Genomic DNA, 19899 nt, shown 5'->3' with positions numbered 1-19899 from the left:
GGTGAGGTGATTTTAATTTTACATGCGGTGGTCAGTAACCCTGTAATCCTGTCCCAGGCCCATGTCTATCAAACGTCTCAGGAATCGTGCCGAAGGTTAATCCCGGACTAAAAATGACACTGACTTTCAACAAGAAGAATGAGTACTGCTGAGAGACGGTGTCACAATGCAGATTTAATGTGGCACAATGAGCCACAAAGTAGAAATTATGAAGGCGTGTTGTAGTTTTCAAGAAAGGTTAAATGCTACGCAATTACCTTTGGTATGAGCAAATACGAGGCCAAAATGAATGAATCAGCCCCGTTCATCCACTTTATTATCTAATGCCTATAATACTGCCGTATCCTGCAAACACCTCGTCATGGACAACATCTAATCTTCTCCTTCACTGTCCATTTCACTTTCAACTTGCATATCTCTCAAATATTATAACATAGTCCCTGCTATTATTTGAAATAAATACAAAATGAATATGAAGATATGATACCCTATGTGAGATTTTACCTGCATTTTCTCCCTTCCAAAAAGTTTAATGTTGTGAGAGGTGTCATGGTCACTCTGAGGACTTTTGGCCAGTTAGAGGAGTGATTTCCCACGCTCTTGAGTTGCTTGATAAATACCGGCCCAGATAAGATCTGTGATTTTTCACCCCCCTATAATTACAGCCCCAATTACAGTGCACTGACCGGTCCTTCAAAAAGTCCCTGGCAGAGGGACAGCGTTAATTTTGTCAACAGACTAAAAATATTTGAAGACAACCCTTTCTTTTTTTTTTCACGACTAAAATGAAGTAAACAGTAACCTTTGAAAACAAGCGCTGTGACAAAATATATTACAGTTTTCGCCAAAGAATAAAAACTAAACAATGATGTGAAAAGCCGGACAAATTAACTAATTAAAAGTTGTTTTAATTCATTATTAATTCATGAAATTAGCCCTGATTAGTATAACAGCTTCCTCCGCCGCCCCAAATGATCTGGTTCTGAAGTTGATTTAGCTGCCTGACCTGTTGCTTTGCTGTTAATAATAATAAATTTAATTAACTAGTTAACTTAGGTTCAGGAGCAGGGCCACGCCTCAACCACACCTCTAATAACCTGTCAAGCCTGCTTACACCCGGCAAACCATCCAGCAACGTTTGCCTCAGATTTCCCGAGGACAGACAGCCCGTGCTTCACGCTTCAACGCCTGATCGCATAGTTAAAAAACTTTGACAACGCCGAAACTTTCTTTCATCCTTGATCATGGATCCAGAACTACAGATCAACTTGCCTGATTCTGATGACGATCTGTGCGACGATCTTTTTGACACCGGTTATCCTCCAGCCGCGACACAGCAGTCTGACCAGAGCCGCATGCGCTCAGTGGTTGACATACCACGGCCCCGCCGGCATCTCCACTCAAGCTCCCCTAAACGAGATCTCTCCGACTCCTGGTAGATCTCAGGCCTCCTCTCTGAAAACCGCGGACGCTCCAGGCATAGCCGCGGGAGGCGGCACCCAACATCTCATCATCTCAGGCAGCCTCCCTCTCGTACAGTCACCGGTTATCCACCACGGCGCGGCAGGCCCTCCTCTCAGGGTCAGCCGTCCCCATGTCCACAAACGGAGCCCGGCATCCGAGACTGGACTGTAGCTTGCCTCCAACGATTCCTGAGAGGGAAAGGCATTCCTTTCCACCGCAACGACAGTTAAGCAAGGTTGTTTCATCTCTACTTGGCTTCCATCAATACTCCGGCAACAGAAACCACCGGGCCTCCAGCACGTAAAACAGATCAGCTGGGAGTTTCTTTCTCTATCTACATTTCTCAGCCCATATGAACCGCTGACCAAATACATCAGCTCCAGGTATGCCACCCAGGCATCACCACAGCACCCTCTTTTTCTTAAGGAATCAGGTAAAATGGCCACCCGATTCTGCTTGCAGAAGCATTTAGACAAGGTCCTCCACATTTCAGGCATATCATCAGAACACTATTCAAGCCATTCCCTCCGCATTGGCGCAGCGTCCACAGCTGCCAGACTTGGCATCTCGGATCAAACCATTCAGGTTCTCGGCCGCTGGTCATCTCAGGCATACACGATCTCCGTCAAGCTCATACTCAACTTGGTTAATCTGACTCTTTTGGGGGTCTGTAATCAGCTCTGGTGGAAAACACACTGAGACGGAACCCCGACACCGAGTCTCCCTCCGACCTGGTCTTCAGTACGACCTCCCAGACCAGCCTAACAGACGACATCTTTCTTCCACCTCCACCCCTCCCCTTTACATTCGGTTGTTACGGCTGCATGTGTTTGCTGTTTCTCCCTTTCCCCCCTTCTGCCCTCTCTTGCTCTGCCCAGGTGTCCATCCTGATTGCCCCATGAGGTGCACCTGGCCTGCATGTGCTTTAAAAGATCCTCACCAGCATTAGACAGAGAGAGGCTTCTGGCATGGGACTGCAGGTTTTGCTGCCTCCCAGCCTGGAGCGACTGTGTGTGTTTTGGTAGTCCGTATGTCTTTATGCAATAAATCCCATGGCTTGGGTTGTTTCAAAGGTGCCTCACTGTGGTTGATTTGGGTCGGTTAGTCCCATAGGGCCGCCAAAGGGTGGGATGAAACAACCATCTAAACTGTTTCAGTCGTTTCAGCTTCTCCTCTCAAGCCAAACCCAGACAGCTATTATTTTAATGAGTGAGTGAGTGAATCAGCCTCTGAATGATCGGCTGCTCTGCAGTGAAGAGTACAGGTATCTGCGGTACTGCTAGGTGAGCAGGAACGATAACAGGAGTCGGCCTGTTGTATTACTGCAGAGCAGAGTGGCATGGACAGTGTGTGTGTGTGTGAACAAACAAAAAGTGCCTTTTCCAACACCTGTAACTGTGGTAACTGTGCACAACAATGAAAACATAAATATGAAAAATGCACGAAAATGTGACTGACAAACGCACAGTTTGAGTTCTGCGTGACAGCTGAAGAAACGGAAAAGGGCACCAGGCATTCAATCAGTTCATACAATGCAGAAAGAAAAACATTGTGAAAGCAAGACCATCACATGTGCAGGCATGCTGCCTTTTGCTAGTTTTTCAGCTGCTGTCAATGAAATAGCAAGAGGGGTTCTGGGCTCGAATCTGTACCGGTTAATCGTCTCTATGTGTCAGCCCTGTGATTGACTGGCGACCCGTCCAGGCTGTAGCCCCCCCCTCTCGTCCAATGTTAGATGGGATTGGGCGGGACTTCAACAGTCGTTTGGCCTGATGGTGGTTTAGTGTCCAGAAGGAAGTCACTTTTAGTACATTTTACAGCAATCTGCACATTAGGGGGCATCATAAACATAACATTGCATCCTCCTTCCGGAATAATATCACTTTCAAATGTCATGGAAATGTATGGAACATTTTTGCCAAGTGGTAGAATTACAGTTAAGGAGACACATCTGCAGCGTCAGACTTGTAGCACACTGCCTGACTGCTATCCAATATTTAATAAAAGACCAAAAGGAACACAGTATATTTTCTCACAAACTATCTGCATTAGTGTTTAAAATGAAATACATGTCAGTCCATGTAGACCAATGTAATGAGGGTTCCCAAGTGAAAATCTGTGATAAATCTCGTTCGCCTTAATGAACTGCTCCCTGTTGAACCTCCACAGCTTCATCGATGATCCTGGCGGATGCATGGAAGAACCTGGAATTTCCTGAAATTGCTTTGATATAGTCTATCAGCGGCTCCACATCGCTCATCTGAAGCACGGTTGACATGTATCCTGTGTTTTATGGCTTTGTGCAATAAATATTAGCCTGTTAACGGTGTTAAATATTAACGGTGGACACTGGTCTGGCCTGTTACTCTCTTTTGACAAGAAAACGAGTGGTTTTGGAGAGAAAAGGCCCTGTTTGCTTGGTGCAACAGGCTCTGGAGCCTCAGGCTGCGTTCACTGCTGACAATATCTACATGGCAGAATAAGTATAATGGGTTCCTGAGTGATTTGGAAAAGGCTGCCAGAAAGACAGCCCTTTTGTGTGTGTTTGTGTGTGTGTGTGGTTGTTTGTCTATCAATTAGAGTGTCGATTAAATAAATGTGTTTGGGCTCCATCTCGCTGCTGGCAGAGAACAGAGCCGCCTAGAGACACACCTACAGGAGGTTCCCAGCCAAAAATCACTTTCAAAACATCCCCTGCTCAATAAACACCATCGCGCAGAGACACTGGGCTCTGTTTGGGAACTCAGACATCTAACAGCCAAACCACATAATGCCATTTTGCTCCGTCAAATAGGGAGCTTAGCTCACAGCCATGTCCGACGTAGTGTAGTCACTGTAGCACAAATGTGACACAAGCCCTGGCAAAAACACAAATGAACTGTTTTGACTGATATCTTAACAAAAAGCGCAACCCCCCCCCCCCAAAAAAACAGACAATGCATCGAAAGCTGCCACTGACAGAGCCAATCAGTGGTCTGCAGTGTTTTAACTCCACCTTTAAGTATCAGCTCAACTTCAGCCCTGCACAATGAATCGAATATTAATCTTGATCACGATTTTAGCTTCCCACAATTCAATGAAGATGATCGATTGCGATGTTGATGAAAACTCTGCTGCGTATCAAATCAAGCGCTTCCTAAACTAACAGCCACCAGGGAGCGATCGAGGTGTTTCGGCTTCAGACCTATCTCCACACTTCGTTTTAGCTCCGTACGGAAGTGCAGGCTTTGCTTTTGGGGAGCTGTCGTGCTGCTGAGCCTGTGCAAAAAAATGTCCTGGAGGTTGCGGCGGCAGTCCAGAGTAGAAGGGTAAAATACAGCAGAGAGCAGACGGGCAAAATGGAAGTCAAATGTCTGGAGCAGAAGGCGAAGAGCAAGTCCCTCGGCCAAGGCAAGTGAGGTTAGCAAGAACCAATCGTATGCAAAGAGCGCAAAACACCACAAACGTTACCTCACTGAACCCCCCCGTCCATCAGCTGTACAGCGCATCACCATAAAAGGTTTTGGTACAATTTTATTTATAATTTGCTTCCACGAGATGCACCGTGAATAAGGACCGGCCTTATTTTGATGCAAAGATTAGTACATCAGCAGGAATGCAGCACAACACGGACGTGAAAGAGGTGCTCTGTTTATTTGAATGTGAAAGTGCAATAATCAGTGCATTGCCGTGATCTCGATATTGATCAAAATAATCGTGATTATCATTTTGGCCGTAATCGTGCAGCCCTACTCAAACAAAAAAAGTACCAGGTACCAGGGTCTGTCCACGACTTTTGCCAGTGGAAAACCAAAAGAAATAAAGGTTCCAAGCACGTCAAGCCATGCCATACCGCGCAGTGGAAATGAGGCATAACTCCCAGTTCCAGGAACTAAACAAAGCTAAACTAGAAACTAAAATTCTTTTCAGATGTCACTTTCATCCACAAGGGAACAGAGCATCATATTGTTCTTTGAATTTACTGTATCACAACTTGGATGCAAAGAATGCATGCAAAAAAAGAGACACGCAGCTGGCGAAGGAGACTGAAAAAACACCTGTCGATCTGCTGACTTAAGGTTATTCATTTCTGCTTCAGAACAAATACAGTTGCAAAGTGGGGAGTTTTTTTTAGTTTTTTTTTAGAGTCCACGGTTCCTAAAGTAAAAGTCCTGTTCACTTTCGAAAAAGTTAAGTACCTTAAGTAACTCCCAAGGTTTATTTGAGTAAGAAGCATCCAACCATCAAGCTTTAAATTCCGCTGTTGTTCTCGTGTGGCGCTAACGTACTGTACTTGGTGGTTCCTGGGCCCCTGGAAAAGTTCCCATGGTGAGAACAGGCGACAGCTCTCAGTAGAACTCGCCGGCACCAGTTATCGAATCACATGCCTTTTAAGGTAGCGTGACTCGGTACACTGCGGTACACTGACAACACTGTTCCACTAAATTAAGTTGATCTAAATGGCTCAAACTGAAACACAAAAATAGTCAAACACGAACACGAAAACCCCCTTCAGCTTGTCGGAGAGTCCGAGAGGCGAGGACAGTGCCGGGGGGGGGGGGGGGGGGGGGCCTTGGACACGTGTGGAGGATTAGTGAGACGGGGGAAGGCAGGCAGGTCTTACCCTCTAAGACAGTGAGCTTGGCGCTGGTGTTGATCTCTCCCACGCTGTTGGTGGCCGTGCATTCGTAGATGGCCTCGTCGCGGTGGGTCCTCAAAGGCTGGATACGCAGCACCGAGCCGGAGCCGTCATCAAACTCGATCACCTGGCCAGGCGACAGCAGAGGAGAGGGTTTCAAGTAATCACCTGTGACGTCTGCTTTGCTCGTCACTGTTGCAGACTCATGTTACACATTAGTGCTTGACTTAGCGGAGAGAGCATTTTCTCAAAGAACAGAGGAACTTCTTCAGATGAATGTTTTAACCCCTGACTATTTTTGACTGTTGTGATGAATTATACATAATTTCCACTCGAGTCAACGATGGACTGGCATATGTTTTCTCTGTTTTCTAGTTCTTCTTTTAGTGCAGCCCTAATGAGCATGGGACGCTGCATTTCACGCGGCAAACATACCGCTTTATTTTACAAGATAAAAGAAATGGAATTGCTTAATCAGCTATAGGGTCTGTATTCGTTTGTCATCTTGGTTTCATAAGATTATTTTGAAAAAAACTTCAACAAAGGTCACGTGCAACCCATGTGACGTTACATTCTCCCTGCTGGAAAGAAAAGCTTTGAGGTTAACGTTATGAATGAGCTCAAATTCTGGTCAGAACAATTCAAGTATCTTCTGCAGGCTGTCAGATATGTCGTGTTGTTATCATTGGACTAAGCTTGATCCAGAGTTACTAGTTACATTTCTGCTATTTCTGTCATTTTGAGAAGATAATGAAAAAAGTTTTCAATAAATTAGACTCCGCGTCAGTTCATTCCAACTGGGACTGTGCTTTTATCTGCAGGCTGCCGCTACTCTTGCTGCCGCTTGTCAATTGCTTGTATACACGTAGAGCACCATAGCTGCAGTGCTAATCAAACCCAAAGACAGATGATTGCTCCAAACCCATTGAGATATGGGAACAGAGCGACGGCAACAACAAACAGCAGGTCACGAGACACGAGCAGCCGGACAGTCCGACAGGGCGGAAACAGTTTATCCAGATTATTTTAACCACTTTATTTGGAGGTCAAACTGAAAAGCGAAGAAGTGTGCACGATTACAGTAAGTATGGATGTCATATCTCTGGAACTCTCTATAGCTCAGGGTAGTGGTGCAAGGGAAAACACACCGAGGCACTGTGGAGAGTTCAGTGAAATTAATCTACACCAACCCAGATTGGGAGATAATATTTGGGAGAATTTTCCTTGCTTGTTTGTCTGCTGTTGGGCTCGCTTTCTCCATCTATAGGAGTGGGGAGGGAGGGAAATATAAAAAGCTGGACATTAAGGTGGAAATGAAAGATGAAAATGGAAATTGATTTCGTAAGAAGAAAATGACTGCTCAAAATTTGAACAGGACGTCGGTGTGACTGAGGTGGACGTTTACAAGGGGCGGTTTACAGATCTGACCATCAGACTGCCCGAGTTTCTTTTTTTAGCTAGGTCAGACATCAGCAATGTATGTATAGGAATGACCAAAGCCACCAAAATGTTGTAATTAAACTGAATTGTTCAAATTCAGAGGAGGCGAGATGGTGAAAGTAGAAGGATGGAGTTCTCACAGAGTTTGATCATGTTGCTTGGGGTGACTGGAGTCCTGACCCTCAGAGCAGCTGAGGGAGGATGTATGCAGTGATGAGTTTGACTGGATCACAGGTATGTGAGGGGATTTAGGAATGTTGGGGGGGGGGGGTTGAGACTCACAGGTCAGGGCACTGGGTCTTACACTTCCGCCCCACTGCAGTGTGTGTGACCCAACAAGCCAACTGGCAGGAATCACATTGTTGCTCTAATGAAGGAGGTGCAGAGCTGCACTCTCTTCCTGCCATAGTGGGAGGCCAACCCACCCTGCACACAGGGAAGCCGTCAGTTTAAGGACCACTTAGTCCTAAGAGAAAGACTCCTTTACTCAGAAAGACATGAGCCGATTACATAGCCAATTGTAAAGGAGCTCGGGAATGGTAAATAGTAAAACCAGGTCCAAGTTCAAATCAAAACAGAGACCAGGTACTGCTTTGGGATAACCCTAACACTGATCCATCTCCAGCTTCAAGCCGCTCAGCTCACTCCAGTAGAGAGTCTGATTTAACATTAACTGACATTTTAACAAGAAATTTGGTGGCAAGTGTTGAAATAGGAGAAGAAAATAGTGCCAACAGTAAACGGTATTAATCCAATGTAAACGTGTTTTCTATCAATTACATTCACATGCAACACATAGGCAGTAAGATTGCACTTTATTGATGATTAAAAATTAAGAATAGAAATGGTGAAGGTAATGTGACATCATGGTGCAGTGAAAGTCAAAGACTGGAATTTGTGGTGGATGTTTGGGTGAACAAAGCATATAAATGAACGTTTGTGTACAAGTGCGATTCTTAGGAGAGACACTTGGCAGTGACAAAGCGCAAAGACATATGTTACAGGATGCAAATTGAAAAAAGAAAATCCCAAAACTGGAGAAGGACAATAAAAAAAGCTTAACGGCACTATGGAAATGGGGCTGTAGACATCAGGTGGATACCAAGGGCGGCGGCATGGTCCTGTCCACGTCGAAGTGTCCTTGAGCAAGACACTAAACCCTAAATTGCTCGGGGCCAGCACCTTGCTAACCCTAACCCCGCTTGGTCGCCATCGGTGTGTGAATGGGTGAATGAACCCAAACTGTAAAGGACTTTGCGAACCGTTAAGGTTGTAAGGCGCTATATACGTGAAGACCATTTACCTCTGTTTTGACGACTGAATATAGGGGAGCGGTGGCACCATGATTGTTCTGAGAGTCTAGGGCAAATGTCTTCCGAGTCTAAAATTAAAACCGTATTTTTCACCTGATGTTATCATTTGATCTAAATATGGAAAAAAAAAAACGCATGTTAATGCCGGTTTAAATGTGCACAGAACACATTGCTATCAGAATGCAATCAAATCAAACCAGACCATATCTGGAGGTGACCGCTGAAATTGGACCCAAAATATATCTTTGAAAATGTTGAGGTAAGTGAGAAAATGTCAGTATTAAGCAGCGGTCAAGACCAAAATCAGTAAATGTGACCCTTTTGGTTTACATCAAAGTTGTTTCCTGTGGGATGGTGCTTTTTTTCAGATGGACACAAATGCTTGTTTGTTCAAAGTCGTCTATGTCCTTGACCACCGACTGACCTCGATTGAAGCCCGATTCTACTGAATAAAGTGGAGTTAAAGGAGAGCCGGACTGTCTCCCTGCATATAGGGAGGAGGTAACACCCACTCCCACACACAGGGTAGCCATCAGTTTGAGTAATGCTGAGCAGACAGGTGGAAGATAATTCACATTACTCACAACGACATGAACCAAGTGTGTCTGTCTGCGCAGGACTCATGTTGAGTCACTAAACTTGAAATCTTTTGGGTTGGCTGGCAGCTAATGAGCCTCCCTGCTGCTCCGGAGTCCTGCAGGAAGGCTCACGCAGTCCTATTAATTAAGCAGCTGCATGCGTAAAAATGTCTAGATCCCGGTCAGCAAGATTCTGCACATTCAAATGTAGAGACTTGCCGGGAGACTCTGAGAGGGTCTGGACCCCATGCATGTGTATTATATAGAAACGGTAGCAGGTGATCCGTCACACTGTATATTTGTTCCGTCCGAAAAGACGATACAAAAGTCATCTGTTGACCAGCAACCTTGTTAATCAATTAAATAACGATCTTTCCATTGTACTGGGTTTTTTTTGCGAGCTGGTTCATAGTAACGTGAAGTTCTCAGGGAACTTGTGATGGACAATTTTTCACTCATTTTGTTCATTTTATAGACCAAATGATGAAAAAAAAGTAATCAACAGAGGAATGGATAATGAAAGTAATCACTGGTTGCGACTGGGGTTGCCACCTTCAATGGGGAAAAATACAGTAAGGGACACCTTGCCAGCTGCCCCATGCCTGGGGGACACAAATCAAGTGGAGGGTCTAGGGGTCCTGAATGTCAGACACTTTCCTGCATTCTGGTGAATGTTTACACACCAATCTGTGCTTTTTATGCATCAATTTCAAAGTCCTCTGCTACTCTCAGCATTGATTTATAGGAAATAAAGAGCCACAGTCGCATCAGTTATATTAATGGTTAAAACATCAGATCATAGAAATGGGCTAAATATTCGGTCGGCCTGCTGGAGGCATCAAAAATAAATGCACGTCTGAGTTGCCGTAACCAGGGCAACGATTGCGTTATTCCAGGTGCCATTCTTTTTTTCCACGACTTCTGAATGAATACTTCTCCGCTTTGTCTCTTGACACTGTTGGCTTAATTCAATTTCAGTTCCATTCTATTTATACGGCGCCAAATCCCAACAAAAGTCATCTCACGACACTTTGCATATAGAGCAGGTCCAGACCGTGCTCTGTATTATTTATCAAGTCATTCCAAGCACGTGGAACCGTGGTGTATGCATTAGAGTAGGGTGTGCACGAAAATACTTCCTGTCCTGCATTGATTCGGTAAAGGTGCATTTTATTTTTCAACACAGGACGATCCCGTATTATACGAAAAATAAAACTTTTACTGCTTTACTTTTACCTAACCTTTAATTATTTGTCGACGTGGATCATTTTGTGAAAATCGTAATTTGCTCATTTAACAAGTGAGTCAATATATATATCGAAATTGAATTCAAATATCAATGATCATTGCTTGAATCGCGGAGGTCTGGGGTAACAGGTGTCATGGCGCACACACACTGAATGAACCTGACAGCCTGACATCGTGTGCTGGCCTCTGGCTGGAGCTGCACTGCGCCTTATCAGCTCTCTAACCTGTCAGTGCCACGGTTTAACCTGCAGACACTGAACTCTGTGCTCGCTGGGACGCTGAGCCTCAGCCGTACTCATTAGAATATTGCAACTAACTTGATTTTGCATAAAGCGATCTTCAGACGGGCGCTAAATGGAGGAACGCTGCTGTGTGTAGGTTTCTGTGCGCTGTGGTAATTAGTAAATGAAGCCCAGCCTGCAGCTCAGCCTCCCTGCTGCTAAACACACATCCACCTAAGAAGGTATGTTGACACTGTAAGTATATATATATATATATACATATAAAATATATATAGAAGGACAGCACACAACCCATCCTGCTCTGACTCTGTTTTTAGACGCACACAAAGGCAGAGGGATGATGAGCAGTGTGAAGATGTGAAACAGGCAGCAACAGCCAAAAGGTAGAGTCGTACCTCAAAGCGCTGAGAGCTGACTTTCTTCCCCTTCTTCATCCAGGTGATGCGAGGTTTGGGCTCACCCACCGCCTGGCACACGAACGACGCCACTCCCCCCGAAATCCCGGTCTGATCGTCGGGGGACTTGACGAAGCTGGGCATGCCTGAGGGAGAGAGAGAGAGAGAGAGAGAGAGAGACAAAGGCGAGGGAAAGGAAGAAAGGTGAGAGCAGGGAAGAGAGGATAACCAGAAATCAGATGAAGAGCCCTGACAGACAAACATCTCTGGGCAAGTTACGGGGATTTTTACCACACTGCATCTGCTGTAGTTCTTGCAATAACAATGTGCCCTTTCAAAAGCTGTCTGGTGCCTGTAGCCTGTAGTCAAACCCAATGCCAGTAACATCATTACCCTGATAATAAGCGGCACCTGTCAGTCTTATTAATAGTAGCAGGCAGCAGGCACATGTGAATGGACGGATCAAAACCTTGAAAAACCCGCTTTGATTGCGTGAATAAATATGTATCGTGCACCAACACTGAGGCCCATATTCACTGAGGGCGTGCACGTGTAATGGTGTTGAACATGAATCGCACTTGCACTTCATGTCATGGAGTCGTGCATATGTGGAAGTGGTGGGTTTTTGACCACTAGTGGTGCTATGGACTATGTTTCCTAACGAGCAGCCCACATTTTGTTTGTATCTGGTGCTCTACTAGGGTCTCACACAGGTGGCGCAATACACATTCCTGTGGACCGCAGATGTGCGGACCTCGGAAGCGTCCCTCAATGTCACGCTATCTCGCCGATGGACAGTTGGTGGGGGTTGACACCCGAAGAAATGTGGCAACGTGCTAGCCAAATCGCAGAGGAAGACTGCTTGCGATTATCAAATAGGTACAGGTTTAGCATTTGCATTTCAGAAAAAGTTGGGGACGTGCGAGAGACACATTAAACAGAGGACGGTCCAAATCAAAACAGCAGTGGCTGAGAGACACCCCGACTTTTAGTCTACGGGACTTTCTGTTCTTATGTTTAATAAGCCTAATGACATCTTCAAGGTTATTTTCTTGAGGAAGACTTTAGAAAGCTGCCTTCAGAGCCAGGCTGGGTAGTACTCATCTTGACTAGTAAACTGATGTGCCCTTAGTATGGTTCTAAGAACTCAGAGACCTTGTAATACCTGGATTTGCATAAGGAGGCAAGGCTGACAAAAGGGGCCCGATAAAGGAGCCTGACACCCACCAGTCATCTCCTTTACGTACAGGTTGTGCACTCTATTAGCATTGCATAGCATTAGCATCTCACCACCCATGCCAGTGGCTCGTAGCAGCTCGATATCGGTCTCTAGTGTTGTCGGGGATGACACTCAGGCATTTCTAAGGCAACTTAAACTGCAAAAGCACAAAGCCACAGGGCCACAATGCCAGTGTTTTTTTTATTTATTAGGAGGTAGGAGTGGCTTCTTGAGCGCAGGGTCAGTGTGTGGCAGTGTTAGTGTGGATGATATGTGGATGAAGTGTTGGGGCACGTAGGCATCAACGTATTGTCATCTAGCGGCTCCCCCACTGCCTCACTGCCGCCCTCAGATTGTCCTCTGTCAGCAATTCTCCTCCAATAGGAAACTTGTTTTTTCTGCTGTAACTTTGAAAAGCAGCACAACACAAGAGTCTTCTCACAGGCTGCTGCCTGCCCTCTACTTGTGTGGTTTGTGTACCCAACAACATAAATATTGTGGCAGGCCACCCACACTTCCAAATTAGTAGGTCATGGATTCATAGTCATCTATAAAGACACAAACATACCAGTTGAGTTAGAGAGGTTTGAGAAGTGGGCTTCTGGCTGGAGGGTTTACGGTATTATCAACACTAAGAAGAAACACTTCTATTGAATGCATCAGCCAAACTGTTCACCACCAACACAAAATGTATCTGTAGAACATTCACTGTCAACGTATTTCATCTGTTTTCCTACAGAATCCTCTCCTGGCAACTAAAGCGTCAGTAATGTTTCTGATCTGTTCAGACAACTCTGCAGCAGTTAGGACTAGGGCTGTTACTGTTCAAATTCAAACTACTGTTATTCCACCTATAAGGATCTGTCCCAATTCAGAAAAGTCTGTGTATGAGCGCAACAAATCCTTCCGAAAATACGCCATAATAATCCACTGCACGACCTGCTGTCGTACCAGTAAACTAGGCCATTATTCTCTTCGCCAGCGCAAAATGGAGAAAACTCAGCCGAGCTCAACCGATAATTATGACACCAAAACCAAGAGTTGAGAGGCTGCTGCTGACTTACAGTATCATTAGCCCGTCCCCCGAGTGACACAGCGCAGACACCACCAAAGAACTGCACAACTTGTATGGTACTACGTATTTTAGGAAAGCACTAGTGAGAGAGAGAGTTGGTGGTTTGAATGCATTTCTTGAAATGCAAGATGGAACGCGTTGACTTTTCCAATATTTGAGCAAAAACATCCTTCATAACCTTAACCAAGTGTTTTAGTATCCTAAACCTAGCAACATGTGCAATAACGTTCGGCCCTATCGATCAGTATTCCACATTTACAACAAAACGGCGAGCCGCAAAGAGGGATGTGTACGTTCCATGCAGGGGTTAAATCCTATTCCCCCCCGGTAGGGACTCACGAAGAGCCGACAAGGCATGACATTTTCACTGTAACTTTTGGCAACTGATAAAGTGTGCTCTTTAAAGTTCAATGTGATTCAAAGCCCATTTGTACAGTCGGAGCCAACAACCGCTCCCCAGGTACATTACCATGGAAATCCAGTCATACAAGTTGTACAACAGGTTACTGTAGGGTTCTGAGGAATGGCCAATGTACAGCAGGGAAATACTGCCCTTTACAGCACTATGCCAAAAGAAGTTAGCATGTGAGAGTCAAGCCAGCACAGAGGGTTTTTATCAGAGGTTTCAAGGAAGCAGAGGAGGTGGGTGGAGAAGAAGCGAGTGGATCGTACCATTGTTAAGGTATTTATTTCCCTTGGCTGCTCTTGGCTGACCCTGAGGCTTGACACTCTAAATGTAAAACATGCCGGTGCCCTCGCCTCACTTCACTGGCAGCTGTGGGTTGTCTCTCACTTGCATTCTTCTCTGACCATGCGGTTGCTGTTTCTCTTGGAATGATTTCCTTAGAAATGTCTCCTGTCACATGTGATCCTCAAGGACGGGCATTTGTGATGAGCAGAAAATTGAGAAGAGTAGAACTTAAAGAATCTTTCAACCCAGTGTAGAGACACTATCTTTAAATCCCTTCATCATTTTTTTACTACAACTGCTTCCACTCAAAAGTAAGTAGAAGATTAGTCCTCAGTGTGCAGGTCAAGCAAGGCAACTTGTGTTTACGGACTCAATCATTCTCGTCTTTACTAAATTGATTGGATGTTTTGCTGCAAAATGTATTGCCACCAAAGTTTAGTTCAAAAGTCAGTTCTGACTCAAAACACAACACACAACCCTGTCCACTATAACAACTAGAACAACCAAACACAGCAGCGAAACCCCCATGAGACGATTGTAACAAATGTGAATCATAAACATGGTTCTATTACCATTTATTGGTGCATTACACTGCCAAGTTAAACATAATGTAGTCTGACCCACAGAACTCTTGCACACCCTCTATCCCAACACTAATGATCTTGTTCCAGGGCTGCTATTTAGTTGAGTCAATTGAGTCCAAGTCAAGTTTTAAGTCAATAGAGACAAGGTCACACGAAGTCTCAAGTCAGTTGATATATGTCTAAGTCAAGGCTCAATTTGGTTGAAATTGGCTCAAATAACGTGTAAAGGCAACTGAAAAGAAGTCTAGATTATGGCCCAACTCAATGGAGACAATTTCATATCGAGTCTCAGGTCAATCGGTGCAAGTTCGAGTCAAATCTCAAGTCTTGTCATAGTAAGTCTCATCTAAAGCCTGACGGCCATGAGGATGACTGCTGACCATTTAAATGTTACTGTATTTGGACCTTTTCTTTTCAAACCTGTTGCATTTGTGTTTTTACGTAGCATGCAGAGCATTTCCAGTGTTCTTCAGTGTTCTACAGTGTTCCACCACAACGTTAGTGGTCGGCGCCGTCTCAGTGACATAAAACTGAGTGCCCTGGGGCTCTGACAGCACGGGCCCCAACAGTCAACATTATAGTCCCTAAAATGTGCTGTCATCTCTTTAGAAATACAGTAAAACAGTAAACGCAATATACACCTTTGTCGCCTGGGGAGAAAGCCCCCACAGCTGATTTCAGGCGCACTGGCTCAATGAAAACTTGAAGTATAATGGTCACTGCAGTCTGATAATAGTGTAAACCGTTTACGCTTCCATAATCACTCCTGGTGGATAGATAGAGCATTGCAGCTGGTTTCTAGTGCTCAGGGGCATCATGAGTCGGGCTGCGTTCACTACGCCATCGAAGAGGGGATCTCATTACAGCCAAGGACCCAGCTGGGATCTGCTACGGATCCGCATGGGCCCTGTCACGGACCAGCCGACAATTCTAGGCGTCTGCTTCTGTAGAGGGGAAATTATAGCTTAGCCTGCTCTGACAGCTAAATTGCAGGCTACTGACAAAATGTAAGTGATTTCAGCAGCAGATTGGTACCAATGCAAAAAAAAAAGTATTGTATTAGAATTACTGAAATCACCTTGTCTTCTGTATCAGGGCCTGGATACTTTTGCTTGAAAGGTGCCACCATCAGGGATGTCATGTCGCATGTTTTGTCTTATTTTATTTTGAGGGCCTGTCTCTCCTTGGCTTCCTTACAAATGTTTCCCTTGCCACCCCACTGCCAGATCTAACATTACTCCCTGCCCATCGCAGACTCCTAAAAACAACTTGAGCCATATGCTGAAGGCCAGACAGCAGCCAGACTGCAACTAAAAGCTGGACTAGACACCATATTCTGCATATAGTGATGAAATTAAGAGGCAATTTGAAGCAGGCAATCAATGGATGGACAGGAGTCGGTCCAGATTGTCCTCATTAATAATGGAAAGGCCATTTAAATTGTTTTAAACTCATTCTACATACATTCATATCATTTTTGGGGGAAAAAAAATAAATAAAAGAAGTAGCCAGCAGAAGAGATTTAAAAAACCCCGGCAGTTCACGGTGTTATCCAAATTGATTAGTGAATAATACATTGAGGTTAATTTCTTGCAAGTGAGGGCTTTTATTTGCTTGCCTTGACAATTAAAAATGTGAAAAGATTGCTTTCATTGATGGGTCTACTTCCTTCAATAAAATTACAGAGGCATGTAATTATTTTTTGTAACGTGTAGATGATCCCTGTTATGTGTATGAAACGTCAATATGGGTAAACTGAGAGTTTTTCCTTGTCTGTTTGTAGGCATACACGTGATGTACGTGGACAACAGAATGCTATGCCATGTATGAAATCAGCTTGTTACTATGAGGGACGGACTTCAACGTGGACGTTTTTCTTCCGGTTCAAGTTAGAACAGTTTTGGTTATTTCACGTTAGTAATTTCTGTATTTGTGTTTGAAGTGGGGGAAAAATGGTGATGACACCACATTTATATGCCAGTTTAGCAACATTTAAATAGACAGTATGCCATATGATCACAGTCGGTGGGTTGTTTGTTTGTTTGCCAGCAACTTGTGTCGGACTTTTAGTCTTGGAAGTGCAGTGGCCCTGAGAGCTCAAGGCACTGTAACTCAAGAAGATATATAGACAATAGGCAAAAACAAAAGCAAATTAAGAAAACACCTTCGTCAATTTCTACACATGCGCGCGATTTAGAAACATAATAAAAACAGTGCAAAAGAAGTGAGAAAACACAAGCAAATATAGAAACATGAAGCCCAAAACTAAATACAGAAAACACAACCAAACACAGAAACACTGCCAAATTGTTTTAAAACCCAAACTCCGAGCCAGGAAATATAGAAGAGCATTTAGTAATTACGCAACATTTAGTGCAATTAACAGCAACTGATGATAAGTATGACATCTCATAATTAACACCTATTCATTTACACATTCGCAGTTTTGAGTTTGCTCCACCTTTCTTAAATAAGAAATGTCACCTACTGTATGTCTGGAGGGTTCCCTTTGCATGGTTACATGTATACTCCCCCCAAACCACAATGTATTTCTCAGACCAGCCTTGTACTGTATATTTGCAGTGTAGTGGCGGCATCGGTAAGCAGCTCATCTCTTCATTCGATCACTCCGGTAAATGGTGCCACAGTAAACAGGAGATGCTGCAGAGGCCTGTGATGGCTCTCTGACGCCAGCCAGGAAATCCATCCACACATGCTGCTTACATGCTACGCTGACTGCCGCTCGTCACTCTCCATGCCAGTGAAACCTTGACGCGTCATGCTGATTTTCTTCGCATCCCGTGCTCGTGGATGTGAAGCCTGGAATTGTGATGTTGGGACTGAAGTGACTGATACGCAAACGTTTGTGCCAAAGTAAATTTGACCATTTGCATGCGAGTTAATAAAAAAATATTCAAGTATCTAGTGCTTTTCTCCACCATTAAATTGTTGACCATTGGTCTGTGCTCCCGAAAGGACGTCAACGCGGACGCCTGTGAAAGTGGACTGGCCGAGTCGGTACGTACGTCATGTCAAGCACCCCTACGACCCCCTCCGTGAGAGACCACAGGGACAGCCACGTGCTTCTGAACTGACGGAGAGAGACTGCCGCCACATTTAATGGCTAAAAACAGATGCATTCCTCCTCAGCAACAACAAGCTCTGGTGCAGGGTGCAGCCATGTTGGTTTATGATAACCCCCCCCCGGCGTTTCGAGAATACTGCAACGGATCGTTAAGCATAAACGTCTCTGTGCAATCTCAAGCCTCGCGCCACAAATCTATGGAGGCCTGAATTACTGTCTCGCACACAAACAAGGCTTTAGGCAGGTTTAACCGCAACTGAACAAAACGTACCCGCAACCCTGCCATCGTGATACGGGTCTGTCATGAGTCACAAGTCTGGCGTATAACCATGTGATTGGAGAGGACTGGCTAGGATCATTTCATGGAACTGAGTCAAAGAACTGGTAATAGTGCATTTGTTGGGGGACTATTTTCACCAGCGGATTAATCCACATTTGGTGCTCTAGTGAGTATTTGGGGCAGCGGGACGGTGTATTAGGGATTAGTCAAAATAAAAGTGCTAAAAGTGACTGCATTTGTGTTTTCCACGTAACCAACTACTGTTTTAAAGTTACTATCTGCTGCTGCTACAGTTTTAGCAAAATCTTTGCAGGCCGGTAGATAGAGTCTTAACAGATGTCCCAGATGAAGGGTAAGCAGGTGGAAAATGACTGCGGTGGAGGACCCAAAAATGACTGGGCCTTAATACTATTCCTTGGTCACAACAATTCCTCATCAAAATGATTCCCCAACTCCTGAGTTTACAGCCAGTTGTTTCACATCTCATTGTCACCCACCGCAGCACACTTGTCTTACAGGCCTGTTTCTCATTTGGGCTCAAGAATTTAATGGTGTCTAGGCATGAAGCCAGGCAGTCAAATGTTGTGTGAGGCGGAATAAAGCTGTGTTTCGGAGGCAATTCACAGTGACAAGTGACAACAGTTTCACACAAAGTGTCTTCTCCTCGCAGAGGCTCATTAGGCTGTGGAGTGGGAGAGGGAGCAGCCATGCAAATCAACCCCTGATCAGTCAAAGTGACATATAAACAATCTGGCTCCCTGCTTCTGGACATTCCAAGGTAGAAACACTGCGGCGCCTTTCACAGTTCTCTTATTAGCCTTCCCCCGAGGAGTGGAGAGCTGCTCATGCAAAGTTCTTCAATAACAAGACAGACTTATATGGAAAAGGGAATCTGTTTAGTTTGTGCAGAGGTCAATAAAGTTAGCCCTCTAGCAGGAATAAAATAGTGGTCGTCAATGCTAATATGGGCGGAGTGAAATGCCCCCAAACAGCGGTTATCACTAATCATTCCGGGACAGCAAAAATAATGCGCTTCCTTCAAGAATATTTCTGCTTATTTTTGCGGTTTTTGGTTGCGGTAACAGAACATGCTCTAAACAAGCCGCCAGTTTATCCAGACTACCTAAAGCACTTTATTTACGGCAGGTCAAAGCAGGAGGCGGGTCAGTAAACTGTCACCGACGGTTTGGGTATGAATCTTACCGTCTGGCTTTGTTTTCTCTTCCAAATAAATGTGCCCGACCCAGGGCTTTGTTTAAGACCTGTCTAATCAGCGGACTCCTCTGTTTTTTTTCATTCCTGGGTTTTAATTATTAACTTGACAGCCCAGTGTCTGCAGAAGTACCTCACAATTTACATCCAATGTCAATGTTTAGTGCCAACGCAGGAGGCAGTCTGCCCTTTATGTAGCGAGAAAGTAAGGGTGTAGCATGAGTTTGCATTCATGCACAGGCGTGCAATCAGTTTTTGCTCGGCTTTGCTTTCCCTACCTTGACTGAAAGTCTTTCAGGTGCCCAACCTTAACCATTCCTTAACCACAGCTTAACAACAGCCTTCCCCTAACTTTAACAATATCACAGTTGCCATGTGTGTCTGAGATTGTAGAAAGAAAGAATCTCGAACGCGTCTGCACCGAACTAATGTTCGACACTGAACATCTCGGCCCA

General features: G+C 44.7%; 1 protein-coding gene across 1 annotated transcript in view; it reads right to left on the bottom strand.

The window, feature by feature from the left end:
* Window positions 1–19899, bottom strand: part of ptprfa (protein tyrosine phosphatase receptor type Fa) — a 221827-nt gene that overhangs the window by 170444 nt on the left and 31484 nt on the right. The window contains exons 3-4 of the mRNA XM_070909026.1: window positions 11299–11444; window positions 6068–6209 (exon numbers count right to left, since the gene is read on the bottom strand). Coding sequence (XP_070765127.1) covers window positions 6068–6209; window positions 11299–11444 — 288 coding nt within the window. The remainder of the gene's footprint in view (window positions 1–6067; window positions 6210–11298; window positions 11445–19899) is intronic.

This window comes from Enoplosus armatus, chromosome 7, assembly GCF_043641665.1.
Source record: "Enoplosus armatus isolate fEnoArm2 chromosome 7, fEnoArm2.hap1, whole genome shotgun sequence".
NCBI lineage: Eukaryota > Metazoa > Chordata > Actinopteri > Centrarchiformes > Enoplosidae > Enoplosus > Enoplosus armatus.
The sequence above is the reverse complement of the archived record's forward strand: the minus strand, read 5'-3'. Positions and strand labels throughout refer to the sequence as shown.